Here is an 18,009-nt window from a genome sequence, read left to right as displayed (position 1 = left end):
GCGCGTGTGTGTAAAGGGATCGCTAAGAGCGCCATTACAAAGTGAACGTGTATGGGGTAAAAGGGCTAAACTTTTGAGTTGATGAGCTATAGATTGTACATTGTTTTTAAAATTAATTACAATTATTACTGTTGCTGTATTCTTCATTTTCTTCTTTTCATTCACGAAATAAGAAAAAAGGGTTCAGTGCGATACAGCGAAATTAGCTAAATCGAAGGTATGTTGCGCGCGGTTGTGGTACTAGCCAGCGATTAATGGGATTGGCGCAGGAGATACGTGCAACGACAGCAAAATAGTGTAGAAATATAAGAAGAAAAATGAAAACAAAATCACTATATCTCACAAACCTAGAATGAGGCAGCAAAATATCTAAAACGGCGAAAAAACACAAAAAGGTGAGTGACTGTTGTATGGAAGTGTAATAAAGTAGAAAATGATTGGGTGAAGGTTTGATTGCTCCACAAAAAAGCAGTACCCAAGGCATGTAGGACTATATTTATGGACTGATGAAGACGAACCCGGGGGAAGAAATGGATTAAGTTACAGAACGGATATATGTGCTGCCTTGACTCCTTATCGTTTCCAGTACAGTTGGTGTAGTGTATAGTGAATTGTTTTTTTTTTTTGTCGCTCCGGGAATTAATTTTGTTTTCTAGTGGGTTATTAGGTTTGATTTTGTTTTTTTTTGTTTTACATAGATTTATGTTTTATTTTGTACTAGTAGAATGTGTGCAGCATGATCAATGTACATATCCTCCAGAAAAATATAGATTAGCAGACAATTGTACTACAAGAGACGCGACAAGAGCTACAGTTATGTTCGCAATAGTTGAGCCGAAAAAGGATGCTACCCAGAACCTAACTTTGAGTAGCCAGTTGAAATTGATATCATGCCTTTCAGCTTTGATTCGTTTTAATTTGAGCTGAGATCACGCCGCACGCGAAGAGCGCTGGTAGGGGAGAGCCATTAATGTAGGACAAGTTTATTTAACATTGTTAAGATGTTCTTCGTGTGAGGGTATGAACAGAATTGAAGGACTTCATTTGTGGGCGCAACCAACCGGCAACACTATTCCACACAGCGAAATACAGTCATACTAAAAGTGAATCGGATTAGTAGAATATAAAAATATGTACGAAATATATTAAATTTAAAGTATTACTCCCTCGCTTTGATTGGTCCTAATTTTCGCTATTTTACCATATGATGGTTGAGACTTTAGATTCCTAATGTACGCTGATGACATACGCATCATGGTGTTGAGGCTCTTCGATTTAGCAAAAGTTTTCTCAAACCCATGTTGTTTAGGATATAAACAGGACGGACCTTCTCAGGGATGACTTTCGAAGTTATCCAGAAACGTACTCTGATGGGTTTAACGATGGACTAATTGAGGGGTCAGTAAAATAACTTCAAACAACACAGTCTGCAAAGTCTTTTTTGGTTCTAATCATTCCTATGTTCCACATTAATCCAGCACATTCAGAGGCGGATCTTGCTATAAACGGTTTAAGTGGCCGCGTAGGGCCCTTGGTCCAAAAGGGGCCTCGAGTTGAAATTTTTGTCGACGGCATAGGACTCTCCATGAAAAGGTCCCAACACCATTTTCGCTTAGGGCTAAATTCGCCTCTGAGCACATTGACAACAAAATAACGTATTTTTTTGTAAAATTTCAAAATCCCTTCTGACAGCGCCCTTTTGCTCGGAAACACACACAAGCAAACGTACGAGCCCTGTCAAACCGTGACAGCTGTTTCGCAGTGTTGCAAATATGTACACATGCATCTAGGCAACACCACCACACACTCATATTCCCTCAAAAACACATGGTTTTCGCGCATACGCGATAACGCGAATTTGGCTCCCTGTCGCGATTGTAGGCAATCGCTGCCGTTGTGAGGGTCAAATGCGAAAGATAAATTTCGTTCGTACGTGACGGTGGCAGGAACCAGGTCCGTAGCGTAGCGAACGTTCCGAGCAGCGTTGAATCGTTTAGATCAAAACATAAGTGTTTGCGTTTCATCAGAGGAAAAGTGTCCATCCTCCGAGGGCAGTGTACCGATCAATCATCAGGTAAGGAGCCTTTAGACCTGGATCCAGGCAATAGCAAAACAATGTGCAAAGGTGTTTCGTTGTCGTGTGAAATTATCAGCTTTCAAGACGAATGCTATGCAGGACGTTGTAATCTTATCTTTAAAAACCTCGCGGATTAAAGTGTCTGTGATAGGGAGCAAATGTTCCCTCCGGAAGGTGCCTTAGACGTGGCATTTCTCGTGCGAAATCTGTCCGCTGCTTTATCGCGTATTTTTTGTTGTTGTTACCTTTCTCTATTTTGCCATTGTTCCAACCACTCTCCGCTAACAAACGTCTTTTGATAAGTTCATATTTCACCGTAGCATATGCAGCTGCTAGCCATAATTATGATTGCCGTCCCTCCTGCTACCTGTTTGTGAAAAGTGGCAATAACAACAATAGACTACCTGCTCCCTCTCAACCCGTTATCGCGACAGCACGAAAGCGGAAAGAAAGCAGAAGGCACAAATAATCATCTTCAGCCTAGTATCGATTGGATGATGGTGAGATAGACCAATTGCCGCTGGGTGGGTAGAGCGAAAGTGTGCGCGACGCGGAGCAAGGAGTTGTAATCCCCAAACCCTTCGAGTACAGTCCTTGAATACAGCCCTCCCTTTCCCTGGGAACAGGCGTGCCTTAAGGACAGAACACTTGTGCCACTGGAGAAATTGCCACCGGAGCCATGAACCCACGGATCGTCATCATTGGTGCTGGTGCGGCCGGTGTTGCCGCAGCCACACGGCTCATCGAACGAGGCTACAAAAATGTGAAGATTCTCGAGGCAGAAAATCGCATCGGTGGACGTATCCATACCGTTCCGTACGGGGCAAATGTTGTCGACCTGGGCGCACAATGGTAAGTACTTACTCATTCACTGAGATGAAGGTCACTTCAAAAATCGATTTATGTATTATTCCTTCACTTTTCTCAAATCTCGTTCCAGGTGCCACGGCGAGAAAGGCAACGTGTGCTACGAGCTTGGATCAAAGTACAACGTGTTCGACTCGAACAGTGCCCGGTACGAGCGGTTCGTCCTTACCCGCTCGAATGGAGAACAGATCCCAAAAGAAAAAAGCGAAAAGCTGCTCGGTCTCATCTGGTCCATTCTGGAAACGCACAAACACGAGCTTACCGGATACCGGGGTTCGCTTGGGTCGTTTATTATGGGCAAGTTCCGGGCACTGCTCGAAACGCCTGAGTATGCGGACGTGAACGATGATACGGCGTATCAGGTGTTGGAATTTTTCCACAAGTTTGAAAACTCAATCGAAGCCTCGGACAGTTGGTTCGACACGTCCGGACCGGGTTATCTGCACTACTGGGAGTGTGATGGAGATTTGCTGCTAAATTGGCGCGATAAAGGCTACCGGACGGTGTTGGAAATATTGATGGTGAGAGTTGGTAGATTTTGACGGCCTTCTTTTTGTTGTGTTTTATTGATTGCCATTTGCTTTCCAGAAACGGCACCCACTCGCTACAGCGGCCGATGCAATCAATCTGGAAGACTATACACACTTCAACAAAACCGTCGCCAACATTAACTGGACCGCCGGTCCGGACAGTCTCGTGTCGATACGCTGCACCGACAACACCGTGTACGATGCAGACCATGTGATATGCACAATGTCGCTGGGCGTGCTAAAGGAACGCTATCAGACGCTTTTTACACCCGATCTGCCACCGATCAAGCGTAACGCCATCCAGGGGCTAACGATCGGCACGGTTAACAAACTGTTTCTTGAGTTTGATAAACCATTCTGGGCCAAGGGTTGGCAAGGGTTGAGCTTGATCTGGAATCAGGCCGATTTGGACGAGGTGCGCAAAATGCCAGACAGTTGGATGGAGGACGTGTTTGGATTTTACATCGTGGACTATCAACCGAACGTGCTTTGCGGTTGGATTTCGGGCAAAAATGCACGCCGCATGGAACGGGCTAGCGATGAGGATGTACGGCGGGCTTGTATGTTTCTGCTGCGCAAGTTTATGAAGGGTTGCAGCATTCCGGAACCGGTGCGTTTCCAGCGTACGAGCTGGTACTCGAATCCCAACTTTCGTGGTTCGTACACGTTCCGTTCGATGACGACGGATTTGTTGAATACGTCCGCATCGCATCTGGCCATTCCGCTGACGAATACGTGCGGTATGCCGGTGGTACAGTTTGCCGGGGAGGCTACGCACGATCATTACTACTCGACGGTGCACGGTGCGGTTGAAACGGGATGGCGTGAAGCGAGTCGATTGATCGATCTTTACGACAGGTAAGTGGAGGAAGGATTTTTTTTTTATTTCATTTTATCACAATGATTGGCCGTGTTTGAAAGAAAGGACAACGGTTTGGAAAACAGTAGAAAGAAAATGAATTACAAATCTGTAGCCGAATCCTTTAACACATCGTCTGCTGGTTTTAAAAGTGTTAATAATCCGTTAATAAGGATTTATTATCAAGAATACGGTTCAACTAGCCCTAGGGGATTTATTATTTGTACATTAACATGAGCATGCGATAGTTAGAACCATTGTCATAGTTGATTTCAGTATGTGTCTTGATTAAATTTGCATTTTTATGGCATTGCGGACGATATAAGTGTTTTCTAGTACAAGTAGATGTAAAATAACTTTTAGTATTTGAGGTAAAATTTTCACTCAATGTTATGTTCCTTTTCTTCATATAATACTAAAGAAACAAACTGCACAAACAAACACGTTACACTAAATTACGATAAAACCGGTGTTTTGTTGAATCTTGTTTGATTTTCCTTTTTCTTTTTCTCTCTTTGTTTTTGTTTTTCTTTTTCTTTTCTTCTTTTCCCTCCCACATACAGCAGGAAGGCACATCTTTAAGCACGATGATGCAGTTTCAATTTTGCCATAGCTTGAACGAAACAGTTGAACACTACAACACCACACTACAGATAAGATTTCTCAATATATTTTTATATACGAAATAATGTACGATATTTGCCTTTTTTTTTAACTTTTTTTGTTTTTATCAGTAGACAGATTGAATAAATATCTTCTTTTTATTAGAATAAAACATTAATTTTTGTTCCTATTTTTTTATTTAATTAATTAAAAAAAAACCTTCCGTTGATTTGACTAACTTTAAGCTCTTTAATTTTCATCTCGTTGTAGATTGATACCACCCTTCAATCATGGCCCGAAAGCGTACGTTGACGTACTGATCCTTGGGGCCGGTATTGCCGGACTTGGAGCCGCCAAGCAGTTACGCAGCTCGGGCAAAAGTTTTGCCATTCTCGAAGCACAATCTGTCCCGGGCGGACGCATCAGTACGAAAGCGTTGAAAAAGCATCATGCCGGTGGGAAAGGTTGTCAGCTGGTTGAAGCCGGTGCGCAGTGGCTTCACGGGCGGCAGAATGAGCTGCACGAGATTGCCAAACGGAATGGGTTGCTGCGCGAGGAAACTTCCGAGGAAGGGCTGGGCGAGTTTTTGCGTGACGATGGATTCCGGATAGACGATCATCTCGTGAAGAAGGTTGACTTTATTGTCGGTCAAATATTGGAGCAGTGCGAGGAGTTTGCTGCACGTACCGAGAAGGACGCAACGTATCCGGCATCGTTGGAAGCGTATTTAAGGGAGCAGTTCCGGAAGCGAACGGAGAAGGATTTTACGCCCGAACAGAAAGCATTGGCACAGCAGCTGCTCGATTGGCACTGTCGGTTTCAGATCATTGACAACTCGTGTTTGCATGTGTCGGACATTTCGGCGAAATTGTGGGGCAGTTATTCGTTTAATGGTGAGAGTTGTCAGGCTCACATCAATATGCGGTACGGATTTCAGGCACTGGTTAGCTGTTTGATCGAGGAGATTGGAATGGAGAAGATTGTGTACAATAAGGCAATTTGTGAGATCCGTTGGTTGGATTCACGCAGCAAAGTGATTGTGAAGTGTACGGACGGTACGATCTACTGCTGTCAGCATTTGATTGTAACGTTTTCGCTCGGTGTGCTAAAGGACACAATGGATCAACTGTTTCAGCCTAATCTACCAGCAAGCTTTAGCCGATCGATCCGTAGCATCGGTTACGGAACGATAGACAAAATCTTTCTACAGTTTGAGGAACCCTGGTGGGGCAAAGCGGAAGGCATTCAGTTGGTGTGGCGAGACGAGTTGCGGAAGGATTCACACTGGACGAGGTTCATCTCGGGATTTGATGTGCTCAGTCCTGGTCCCCCAAACACACTGCTTGGTTGGATCGGAAGCTACGGAGCGCTGGAGATGGAGGCCCTAAATGATGAGCAGATCGTGAGCGACTGTGTGTTCATTTTGGAAAAGTTCACAAAGAAAAAAGTACCTAAACCCGTCAATTATTACTGGTAAGGCTCCGAGATTCTGGTGTGCATTGATTGCATGCATTGATTGGTTTTATTTTAAATCTTTTTCCAGTACAAGATGGAACTCCAATCGCTACATTCGTGGTTCGTACAGTTACACTTCAGTTAACTGTGACCACGAGCAAAACTTTATGTCCAACCTAACGGAAACACTCGTATGCAATCAGTACGACAAGTTGGGTGAAGAATCGCGCAAAAAGGAATGCTTATTGTCGAAAAATGCTTCCTCGGTTGGGGGTGGGATTCGTTCGGGAAGTGCAGTGACGTCTACGAGCAACACCAGTGGCAACAGTACCAGTAGCAGCAATAGCAGCAACACCCTAACTAACGTCCCAATTACAAACCTCAGCACCAACAACACTCCAAGCAAGGTAATGATAAATCAAACTACAACCGAATCTCTAGTCAATACTCCGAGCAAATGTTCGAGTTCTGCCTCGATAACGTTAACAACCGGTGGTGGTAACGCGAAAGGGACATCTCAGAGCAATAGTAATACTAACGCCACCAGCACCGCAAAGACCAGTGCCACAATCCACTTTGCCGGCGAAGCTTGCCACGAACGGTACTTCTCTACCGTGCATGGTGCTTACTTATCGGGCATGGAACAGGCCAAAAAGATTATGAACCTTGATAAACACTAACCACCTAGACGACTCCTTCCTAGCGAAAGTGCTATCAAACTTAGTAAAAAAAACGCAACACTACAATCGTAACGAAATCAAAAAAAGGACAGACCAAAAGTAGAGTGTGACAGAATGTAGAAGAGAGCAAGAGAGACACATCAAATTAATTAGAAAACAGTAGATTAATTGAGTCAGTTAAGCCAAGTGTGTAGCAAAGCAATCCCAACAAACAAACAAATCCCGAACAAAACCGGGAACAAACCGTTGGTGGAGGGAAGTAGTAGCAATTCTTTAAGTAGTTTTAGCAAAGGAGAACAAAAAGTGCCGCCACCGTGCGCAGCCATCTATTTACCTTTTCACCTTGTTGCAAATGAGGAGAGTATATCTTTAAGATTCAGCTAGGCAGAGGGATAGAAATACGTAGTATACGTAGGCTCAATACATTTAATGTAGCCATATATCTTCCAGTAGTATGCTAAGTTTATTGTTCCTTATTCAAATTTACGTTCTTCCGATTGCAAGGTTTTGGGTTTCCTTCTGAATGTTTAGCTCAAACGGTTTGAACAGTTTGTTGATGCATTTGTATTTTACTTAAGAGCAGATGAATTTAAAGCAATCCAATGTAATGTGCAGTTAGACTCTATCCAGGAGCAAAGATGACCGTAGTGCTTTCCTGCGTTTCTATTTTATAGAGCAATCTAGAAACATAGAATAAATAATTTAATGCGTAACAATAACTTCATCTGTTGTAATGTGAAAGAAAACGTGAAGTTGGTGTCTTTATTTCTCTAATTTTGTGGGTTTTTACAAGTTGTGGAAGCAGAACAAATAGTTGGATGAAATGTGTGCTATAATTGGAGAAATCTATCCATAATGTGAAGCCGAAGCCGTGCTTCGATTGATTTTTATAAAACTAGATAAGTTCATAAGAAGTTAAGAATTTATGCCAAAAAGTACCAATTTGAACCAATTTCAGTGACATTCTGATACTCTTAATTGTTTTATTAATGAAATGTGCACATAACTTTAATCTTTTCCTTCAGAAAGGTCAGGAAAACCCCTGCATCTATCAAATTTTGACACATTGAACTGTTACTTGGGAGGAAAAGATTCTTGCTATAAAAGGCTCAATTCATTCACTTAAAATCAATTTATTGTACGTTTTAATAAGGGTAAATTTAGTTCAATTAAGTTCACTATTAAAATGAAAAATATTTAAAACGTAGAACTAACGAAAAATCGTGATAATTTGAAAAATGTTCAGGAAATAAACACTGTGATGGCCATTGGCGTTACCACAGTGCAAGCTGCTCGAGCGGGTATATAAACGAGGTTCATCGTTTAAAAACAAGTTATTTTTTAAAATTTCTCGTAAACGAAGGATCGTAGCAAGCACGTGTCGTGCAAGGTGCAACACAACAACATACAAAAAACGGTGATTAGATACTGCAGTCTTGGTGGGGTGTTTACTTGTGCCGTGTTTCATCTTTGATACTGTTTAGGAACGTTTCTGCTCAAACGCAGAACAAATTTTAGTTGTGATGATCGAGTGGTTTTTGTCTATTTTACGATCTATTTTTAACGTGCAAACAAGTGGATGATCTGTTCGATTGTGTTGAATGGTTTAAAGTGAAAAGTAACCGAAAGTGCGAATGCGACAAGCACAGCCATGAGTTACAGAATCTTTAAAACTTAACTCTACACAGTTCTAAAGTAAAAAAGTGTTCAATTAGCGTTACGGGTACCAAATCAGTTGTGAAATGTGGCCTGTTTGAAACGTAAACTACTCAAGGGTGGCGCAGGTGCTATTTTCTGAAGGAAAAACATTAACAGCCAGTCACAGTGTTGTTCGAATTATTATGTGTTACCGAGAGTGTGAGCTAAGGAAGAGTGCAAATTATACATCAATTTGTGTTGAAGATTATATTTTTGAACAGACTCCTTATTCCCCTTTTCCTATGAAAATAATCATCAAAGCTATACGGCTAATTAAGTTACATTATAGTTTTATTATCTAAACTAAAGAGACACAAAAACACTCAATCTCATCAATCGTTTTTTCCAGTCCTCGATCAGTGTCCGATCTCAAATGGATTGGGCTATTGGGAGTCAGATAAGTGTTGGGATGAAAAATCGAAGAAACCTGATTTAAACCACATCACTATGTGTGTGGATGAAAATTCGAAAAACAAAAGCATTAAACAAAAACATTATCTTAAGTTTTATTGCCCTTGATATAAAACAACAAAAAAGCCCTTAAGATGACGAAAACGACGATCCTTCTATCTGGCTCTGGAGTGTTTGTTTTTGTTTTACAGAATGATTGTTTCTTTTTTTTCGTTTTCAAATTGATCTCCCTTTTACTCTTTGGCTCCGTATATACTGAGGTTCGACATATGAAAAGAAAATGAAATTTAAATTAAACACCCATATGTGTGTTAACATGTAAGGTTATGTTGTACGGAGGAACCAATTCTCCAATTTTACTTACGTTTCAAATCATTGCTGTTCGCCTCCTTATTCTACCCCGGCTGGCGATCGATCGAAGTTCTTTCTGGCTGAGGTAATGCTAGCAGGTAACACTAACTGCCCTTCATCAGCGTTGATTTTTTATTTTCTTCAACCACCACACCGCGACGGTGATGGGATCACGGTCATCATTATACCCTGAGGCTAGGCTGAGGCTCTTCATAAAGAATACAGCGAAAAACGAAACACTCTACTCACCAAAAGTCGTCAATGTCGTAGAAAACGGAGAGACAAGGATTGACCGGGCCAGCCATTGAGGTGCTTTACAACGCCTTCGTATAGCAAACCGACCTGGTCAATCGATCGGTCAGGTTGTGAGGTGCTCTGATCGAAGGAGCACCCGAGAAGTCTTCCCGTTCAAAAGGCAAGCGTTCACATATCGCGCCACGCAGGAAAAGGAAAGTAATCGATACATTCCTTCGCTGGCTGGCCACTGGTCGAAACCGTCACTTTCTAAACGAAGAGAAAGAAATTACGAACGAACCTTCCCGACAGTCGAAAGTCGGGTTGGAATTCTTTTTCTGCTTTTCGGCGGGTAGGCGAAGAAGGACTAGTATGGAAAAGAAAAGGAAAGAGTTATCCTGCACAAGCTGAAGGAGTTTGATGGGTTTTTGTTTCGCAAATCGAACCCCAATCCAGGCAGGCACTGTGTGGTTCTGCACGCGGCAGCTTCTTCTGCCTGTTAGCGGTTGCCTAGGGTTACATTTTCTGTGTCTATATGATGGTTTATTTATCATGTATGAAGCAAGATCAAATCTTTCTTTCGCGATCAAGCTAGGAATAAAATAAAGAAATGAAGGTATTATTGTCATCCAATAACTTTCACCAAACAAATAACAAATGATCGGTCAGGATAAATTTGTCACTTGCAAACCGCCTTTAAAACTCGTATCTGTATCAAATGAAAACAAAAAATCTTTTACATAACAAGTTCCCCAATTGCTTTGTGTGTGGTATTTTTTTTTTCTTCTCTCCTATTCCTCTCACAGAGGGATTGCTAGTTCAAGACAGGAAATATAACCATTAAAAATTCTACCAGCCTAGGATAAACGATCGTACACATCAGCTATCGGGCGTGCAGTCTTTTCTCCATTGTCTGATGCATTTCGCCCCATTTGTCCGTGGCTATTCGAACCAGCGTTGGCTGACGTTAGGCCCTTCGATTGATACATTTTTATAGCGTCAGCTGTATCAATGCCAATATGTAGATCGAGGTGTAGTTAATAGATTCATCATCATCATCTCCACCTTTCGGGGGAGAAAGTGTTTACCATTAAAAGGGCTCGTAACGAAATAAATCGATTCATCGTAACGTTATGCACGTCCATTAGGAGTAGAGCAAGAGCAAGTTGTTTTTTTTTTTTAGTATGCAGAGAAGCTGCTTTTCGCTCTTAATTAGCTTCCGACGTTTTTTTATTGGATTGCTTGAATGGTAAACTTCAGCTGAATGTAGACTACTTTAAATTGATTTTATGTGGAAATAAAAGACAGAAAAGTTGGGCAAATTACTTTGATAGCCAATGCTTATAATGTTGCATTATAGGACGTCCCGGAGGTGAGGCGACAACGGCTCTGAATTTCACGCCGTAGGACTGGGGTTCATATACCATCCGGACCAGAGGACTGGCTATCCAAATACGAGATATCAACAAGTCTTAGTAAGCCTTAAGATGACCAGTTTGACGTAGAAGGTGGTTAAGCCAAGAAAAACAAAAAAAAAAAATGCGTTATAGAAGGATTGATTTATGATTCGCTCTTTGAAATTTGAATATCATATTCTAAGAAAAAGCCCACAAATTTTTCTGTTAAAATGGCGAATGGCTGGTCATTTAAATCCTATATCTGTACGACTCTAGGAGACTGTCTCGATACTGAAAAACTTTTCTGTAGAAAAGTATTATTTGTTTATTTCGTTTTTAGAAGTTTTTGTATTCATAAACTTATTCATTAAACAGCATAGTTAGCTAATCTGGAACTAAAATGAATCACATTTTAAAAACATTTCTTTTAACCACACTTTGTTAACTATAATGCAGTATTAAGGGTTTAGAGAGAAGCTGTTCAAGATCAATACGACCCCTAACCTGAAATCAAGCTCAATCTCTCTAATTTTTTTCGCTGTAGGATAATAACGGTATCTGTGGGCATTAGAATTTGATTAAACACTTCTCACTTGCACTGTTGCATTCAGTTCAAACCCACGCGTCCAGTGATCAAGACCGTCTAAAGATCGTCTGCTGCGCCTCGTGATGCGGCGTGCCTATAAAAACCACCCAAATAAACAGTGATACTTATCAAAAAGACAAAACTTACGCAATTTCGCAACATACAAAAGGGCAGAGCAGCAAACCAAAAAAAAAAAAAAGTAAAACAGTTAAGCAGCATTTTACCCCTTTTCAACACAATCACAACAACCGATCATCCCAACAGTCCAACCACAAAAACACAAGACAATAATAATAATCGGAAGATAATGGTTGCATAATTTCATCATTAAATTCATATCCACAAACCAGGCAGCTTGAAGAAACGGAGATAAAGATTGCTCAGCATAAAAACAAAGCGAAAAGCGCAATAGGTGGTGAAGCTCGATCGTGAGTGTGCAGATTGGAATGGATTTGGTGCTTCCCGGTGCCGGCCATCTTCTCTCCATTGCCGGGCGAAAGTGTGTTCGGTGCGCAGTGTTTGCGCGTCTGTCGAGTGCTAGTGATGTTTAGCCATTAAAACCCATCAAGGTGTCGTACAGGCAGGTCCGTGCGGGTGTGTGTGAGTGTGTGTCCTATTGTTGTTATTGTGGCTTACTTATCGAAGAGCTAGGATGACATCATGCAATAGTGTGCGGCGTGCGGTGTGATTATAAAATAGTAGAAAATTCACAGTTCTCTAGTGTTTTGTGTGCGCGAAAGTTTTTGTGCTTGTGGGTGTGTGTGTGTGTGTGTGAGTGTGTTGTGAGTGCGTGAAAACATTTGAAGAAGCGCGCACCGTTCTTTAAATTAATTGTAAACGCGCGAAATCGGCTTCTTGGTGAGCGGAGAACAATGGAGAACGAATCCTGTTACGGAGGCGGTGACATTGCCGGGGCCATCTTCGGTACGCTGGTCGCAGTGATCCTGGTGGCCGTACTACTCTGGTGGCTGTACAAGAAGAACTACATCCTGAAGCGAAAAGGTAGGTTTTTGAATTTTTTTTTTATTTATTTATTAAAATTTTTGTATGAAGAATTACCGCCTGTGTTGTCTACATAGCATACACAAATTTAACAAGGCATTTTCTCCCTGTTATTTTCCTTAACGGTTATTGTTGAACGTATCCTGCAGCATGTATGTATTTTTATGTTGGGCCGGTAATATTGCTGTGGCTGTGGCTTGTCTTTTATGGACCTTTAGATTTCGCAGGATCTGAACTGCAACAAAACAAAAAATATTTTGTGAATAATACAAACTGCATACAGTGTTTTCCAGACTTTGCTACGCTCTAGACTGCACCCTCCAAACACCCTCGAAGCCAACGCCAAGGCAACCATACTCTTTGTGCCCCCGAATGCGTGGCACTACAAAAAATAGCTAAAGCATAAACAACACAACTGACTGACTGACTCTTAGCAGCCTTTGGGGGATTTTAGCGCGTCGATAGCACTATGGCTATTAGTGAAGCTGCTATCATCAATAGTGCATAAAAGATTGCTGCTAGAAAAATAATTCGTTGTACTCGCTAAATACACCGAAGCCAGAGCCCTCTTCAGAGGATGATCCATAGTCGAATTTCGAATTGAAGGAAATTGAATCTTCAGCTATCTTCCGGAGCAAATTCATCAACCAATCTTCTTACATCGGTGCATCCGGTGTGAGCGCGGTTTAATTTGATGTTATAAAACTGTGCCTCGGGTGTAAGTTTTCCCCTTATGCGTAATCGCCCGAGTATCATTTACCAATATTGTTTATTGCACTTTTAGCACAGAAAAAGCAAAACCGTTTAGACGGAACGGAAGACTCTCGCAAAACAATTTTGCATACCCGGTTTTAAGTGCGCGGCCGGGTGACTTGTTTGGAGCGTTCGAGTGCGCGCGCGTCGTTGATTAGGTCAATCAAGCGAGACTACTAACCCCCGCACCCAAAAAGGCAGGTGGAAAATGGAAGTGGGTTGACAGGATGTTACATGCGTCGCATGCAAATGACACAAGTGTGTGCCCTCTCCTCTCTCTCTCTCTCTCTCTCTCTCTCTCTCTTTTCCCCGCGTTGTCCCGAGTTTAATCACGCATCGTATCGATTGTGCAACGGTGTTCAGTTGAGTCTTCAGATCCAACTTTCCCGTCAAGGGAATCTTGCTCATCCAATCTGGGGGAGGGAAACAGCAAAACGGCTACTTGAGTGAAGAAGGCCAGACCAGTAGTGTAACGGGTAGAGAGTTTCCTTTTTCCGTTTTTGGCTGCCGGTGAAGAACAGCCGTGGAACGCCTACGGACGCCCGCGATTGGAATGCGATTGATCCCGAGCACCGAGGGGTCGTCCTCCGTTTTCGGGAGGTTTATCATCATTTGCATACGAATCATAATGTTTATCCGATGGGGGCCGGTGGTGATCGGTTTCTCTCAGTGTGCTTGCACGCTGGGACCGCTACCTCATGAGCTGGCGACATGGTTCATCGATCCGTGGGTTGCGATCGACAATGGTTTGTGCTTCCAAAGCTTTCCCTTCGAGGGAAGGGGTGTTGATTGTGGTGCGATACCATTGTACCTGTGGACTGGAACTGACCGATCGGGCTCGTCAATCAGAATAGCTTCCTCGGGCGAGGGCGTATGATGTGTGGATCGATAAATATTGAAAGTGTTTATTTCTGGCCCCCTTTGCCAAAGTTAAAAATCGATTTGGCCTGTGTTTTGTATCAATTTTTTTCATCGTAGTTGAAAATTTAGGTTTCTATTTTTTTTATTCAACACTTTTTGAATAATTTTGTAAATTGAAGCTTCCTACACAACGCAGAAACTAGACATAATGTTCCGTATCCGTATCGCAATCTGGACGTGAGATTTTAAACACAGGAGGGTTGCACCTTCCGAGTTCCGAGCACCATGTAACACCACGCCACATGGCGTAGGTGCAACCAACAAGCACCACGGAAAAACATTGGCCAGTGGGCAACATGTCTCACTTCACGCACCACGTAGGAAAAGCGCATTTTAATTCCTGTGTTTGGTTTGATTTCTTTTCTTTTTTCTCGCTCTCAAATTTAATACACGTGGAAAGCACCGGAACTGACACTGTGTTCCGATCGGTAGTTAGTCGCAATGGTAGTAGCTGGGCACTACTTAACAGCGAAGGTAGTCACTTTTTGGAATGACATCTACAGCCAACATGCAACAGCAGCTGGTATCGAAAGGAAAGCAAATACAGGAAGTTTGCTGTAAGCCTTACCGAACGATGCAATCCGTCATCAGTGCAAACCTGTGCGTGACAGGGCGTAATGATGGCAGCGAAAAACATAAGCATCCGACAGTGTTGGGGCGGGAAATTACAAGCTCGCAGACAAATTGCGTCCTCGTCGTGATTGAGCGACGTGGATTGATTGTATCCTGGATGTAGTTTATTGGACTATTGGGCTGGACGTGTAAAAATCCTACTCACATCCCCCAGTCGGGTCATCCCAAACACGAGCACTCACCTCCAGTAAAGCACCTTAACAAGTATACCGATCTTGATAAGCACCTTCCGGGTTTTGGATCCAGTTTTAACGGCGTTACTGTAAATAGTTCACGCCTCATCGCTATCACCCGCCTACCCATCTATGCGTGACCTGTTGTTTTAACCTGTACTTTGTGCCCAATCAACAAAAGTACAAAGTACACGCTCCAGATATTGGAACGGTTCCACGCACAATCGAATGAGGGGAAAGGTCTGTCTCATTGATAGATCGGGAAGTGAGTACGGACGCGAAAGTCTGCGGGCATTGATTCGGCTGATATCTGTAGGAAGTCGAATACACGCTGACGATATCTCAGAGGTCACGCACAGTTGTCCATTTAACGGCGTCCAAAAATCGAAATTGCTAATATGATATTCCGAATGCCTATCTTGATCAGTCGCCTCGCACGATCCTTGATGCTTATCGTAAAACTCTCGAGCGGAGCGGTGATCATTTGATACTCCAGTTTTTGCAAATTAATAACTGCTGGTCAGAGCGAGGCGGCCCTGCTTTTTGGACAGTGATGACCCGCGTCGCCGTCGCCGGGTGCGCTTGCGCTATTTTCCCGATCTACGACGATCGCGATCTCTTATCTGCTGCCTCACAGCCGCGTTTGGTTGTAATGTAGATGGGGATAGTGTGTGGTTTTTTGTTGCTGCTGTTGTTTGTCGCTGCAACCGGAAAAACAAGTTTCTTGTTCTTCAGCAGCCAAGCACACAAACACACACACACACACACACACACATACAGGTGCACAGGTCTCTGGATGGATCTCGCGCCGCTTCACACGAGAACTCGTTTTCCGAAACTCTGGGAACGACGCACCCGCTTCACGGTATCGGGTCCTGGATTGGAAATATTTGCTGCTACATCGACGAACGCGCCTCGAACCGGGACAGGGTGAGGAATTTATTGCGACTTTATGCAAATTACCTGTGTGTGTGTGTGTGTCTATGTGTGTTTGTGGCCACTAAACTCCTCCCGATAGGGAGTCTAGAATTGATCCGCGCTCTTACGATAAAGGCAAAACTGGACACTGGTGAAGATGCGTGCACCGGGGCGAGAAGCAATTAGCTCTCGAGGCATCAACTTCCTGCGTTTCAATAGGCTTGTGTGTGTGTGTGTGTTTTTTTTTTAAGGAGAAGCTAACTTACGCAACATGTAAACCACCTGTCTGGACACATTGATTTGTGCTTTTTTTTTTTTTCAATGCCGGCCCATGGCGGATAGTTCCGGTGACATGATATCCCCTTGCTGATTTATCGATCCATCGGTTTGTGCTGTCGCGCGATGCCCGGGCAACAGCTGCCACCAACAAGCCCACGGGCATGTTCCACGTCATCTCGGGGAAGAGTGATTGGGTAATTTTAAAAGTTTTACCACTTTCTCTAATGCTCGGCGACGAGTGTTGTCACGAGAGTGCTGGAGAAATAGCAAAAAATTAACGTGTTGTTATGTTTTATTTATCTTTTTTTTTGCAAGTATCTTCAATATTACTTGTTTAAAGAAATTATTCGTCAGATTCTATAGATTCTTGTGTAGATCTACATGAGCTTATACATTTTATTTACAATTAAAAGAGATCTTGTGGACATGTTGAATATCACAAGACTAACATAATGAGCTTTTTCTCACAACTCTTACTCAAACTGACGATTTCCGATCGCCACTGCTGAGGCTGTGACGATGTGACGAGATGTCCGCGCACGGCTTTCCGTCGCAGATCGGTCAGCGACCGACTGTAAAGCCAAAGGAGGGAGGCAGAAAAAAAAACACAAACGCAAAAAAAACCACACATTGTTTGGGGTGACCATTTCCCCTGGATCAAGTGTAAAAGATAAACATTCCAACGATCCGGCCGCGGTCCGCGTTAGCCGCCGGGCCTCTCGCCTACCGCTGCCGTTGTTGGCTATTTTCTATTCCCATTCGTAGCGCGGGCTACAGTTTCTACCGCCGATCATGCCATGCAGATCTCTCGACCCGAAACCAAAAACCCCCCTGCCCGTTGGCCGTGTTGTGCTGCCCAAAGCGACAAAGTGGCTGATTTTTATATCACTTTTCACAAACGAAACGCGGCGCTACGGTGTTTGCCACCCTCCGTGGCCACGTTCTCGAAATTGTGGTTGTATGGTGGTGGTGGCTTTCCGAAAAAAACTGGTTTCTGGCATTTTTTGCGTTCTTACGCTTGCGCGAGAGCACGCGTGCGCGCGCGGCTCGGCCCACAGGACCGAGGAGGCGCTGCGGGTTGCTTTTAGGATGGGAGTGGAAAAGAATTTTTATCATTTTACACACCTCTTCGTCTTCGTCTTCTACACGACGGACACAAAAACCCTTTTTCGAGCAGGGATCGCACATATACGCGGACACGGAGACACACTCTGTTAGAAAGCTTACCTTTGGCGAAGAGCTACCTCTGACATTCACACTGGAGCTTTGTGCGAGTGTCTGCTAGATAGCTGGTGAAGAACTGTTTCATTTGCATCTGATAAATAATACGATCTTGGGGCATTTCTTTCTTTCGTTTCGATCTGCGAACTGCGAAGCCACACAACCTGAAGCTTTTCCTATAAATTTGACATTTGAGGACTAGTGTTTTTGTTACTTAAAGGTGGTGAACGTAAAAGAGCACAGGAAATCGTTCTTAAGTTCGTGTTAAGAACCACCGCTTTGTAGCATTCAACTATCGGCTTAAGCGAACACATTCTCACGTATCCGATAATTTCTTCAAGGGGTTATTTGGCTTTTTATG

General features: G+C 43.1%; 3 protein-coding genes across 3 annotated transcripts in view; all 3 read left to right on the top strand.

Moving 5' to 3' along the window:
* Positions 1 to 18,009, top strand: part of LOC126568196 (eukaryotic translation initiation factor 5) — a 313,066-nt gene that overhangs the window by 11,438 nt on the left and 283,619 nt on the right. The window lies entirely within an intron of this gene.
* Positions 1 to 18,009, top strand: part of LOC126567793 (histone acetyltransferase KAT6A-like) — a 504,467-nt gene that overhangs the window by 440,230 nt on the left and 46,228 nt on the right. Inside the window, exon 2 of the mRNA XM_050224093.1 lies at positions 12,620 to 12,750. Within this exon, the coding sequence (XP_050080050.1) occupies positions 12,621 to 12,750 (130 nt within the window). The 5' untranslated portion in view covers position 12,620. The remainder of the gene's footprint in view (positions 1 to 12,619; positions 12,751 to 18,009) is intronic.
* On the top strand, positions 2,757 to 7,071 carry LOC126567827 (uncharacterized). Its single transcript, XM_050224139.1, has 5 exons — positions 2,757 to 2,929; positions 3,018 to 3,465; positions 3,533 to 4,332; positions 5,207 to 6,409; positions 6,480 to 7,071. Exons 1-5 carry the CDS (start codon positions 2,757 to 2,759, stop codon positions 7,069 to 7,071), a joined length of 3,216 nt encoding a protein of 1,071 aa, XP_050080096.1.

Source organism: Anopheles maculipalpis, chromosome 2RL (assembly GCF_943734695.1).
Source record: "Anopheles maculipalpis chromosome 2RL, idAnoMacuDA_375_x, whole genome shotgun sequence".
Classification (NCBI taxonomy): Eukaryota; Metazoa; Arthropoda; class Insecta; order Diptera; family Culicidae; genus Anopheles; species Anopheles maculipalpis.
The sequence above is the reverse complement of the archived record's forward strand: the minus strand, read 5'-3'. Positions and strand labels throughout refer to the sequence as shown.

What these genes read in the sequence shown, in the direction of transcription:
- LOC126567827 (XM_050224139.1), top strand. Translation starts at nt 2,757, where the DNA reads ATGAACCCACGGATCGTCATCATTGGTGCTGGTGCGGCCGGTGTTGCC. An exon ending in TTGATCGATCTTTACGACAG is followed by an intron (nt 4,333 to 5,206) that starts GTAAGTGGAGGA and finishes ATCTCGTTGTAG; the next exon opens with ATTGATACCACCCTTCAATC. An exon ending in AAACCCGTCAATTATTACTG is followed by an intron (nt 6,410 to 6,479) that starts GTAAGGCTCCGA and finishes ATCTTTTTCCAG; the next exon opens with TACAAGATGGAACTCCAATC.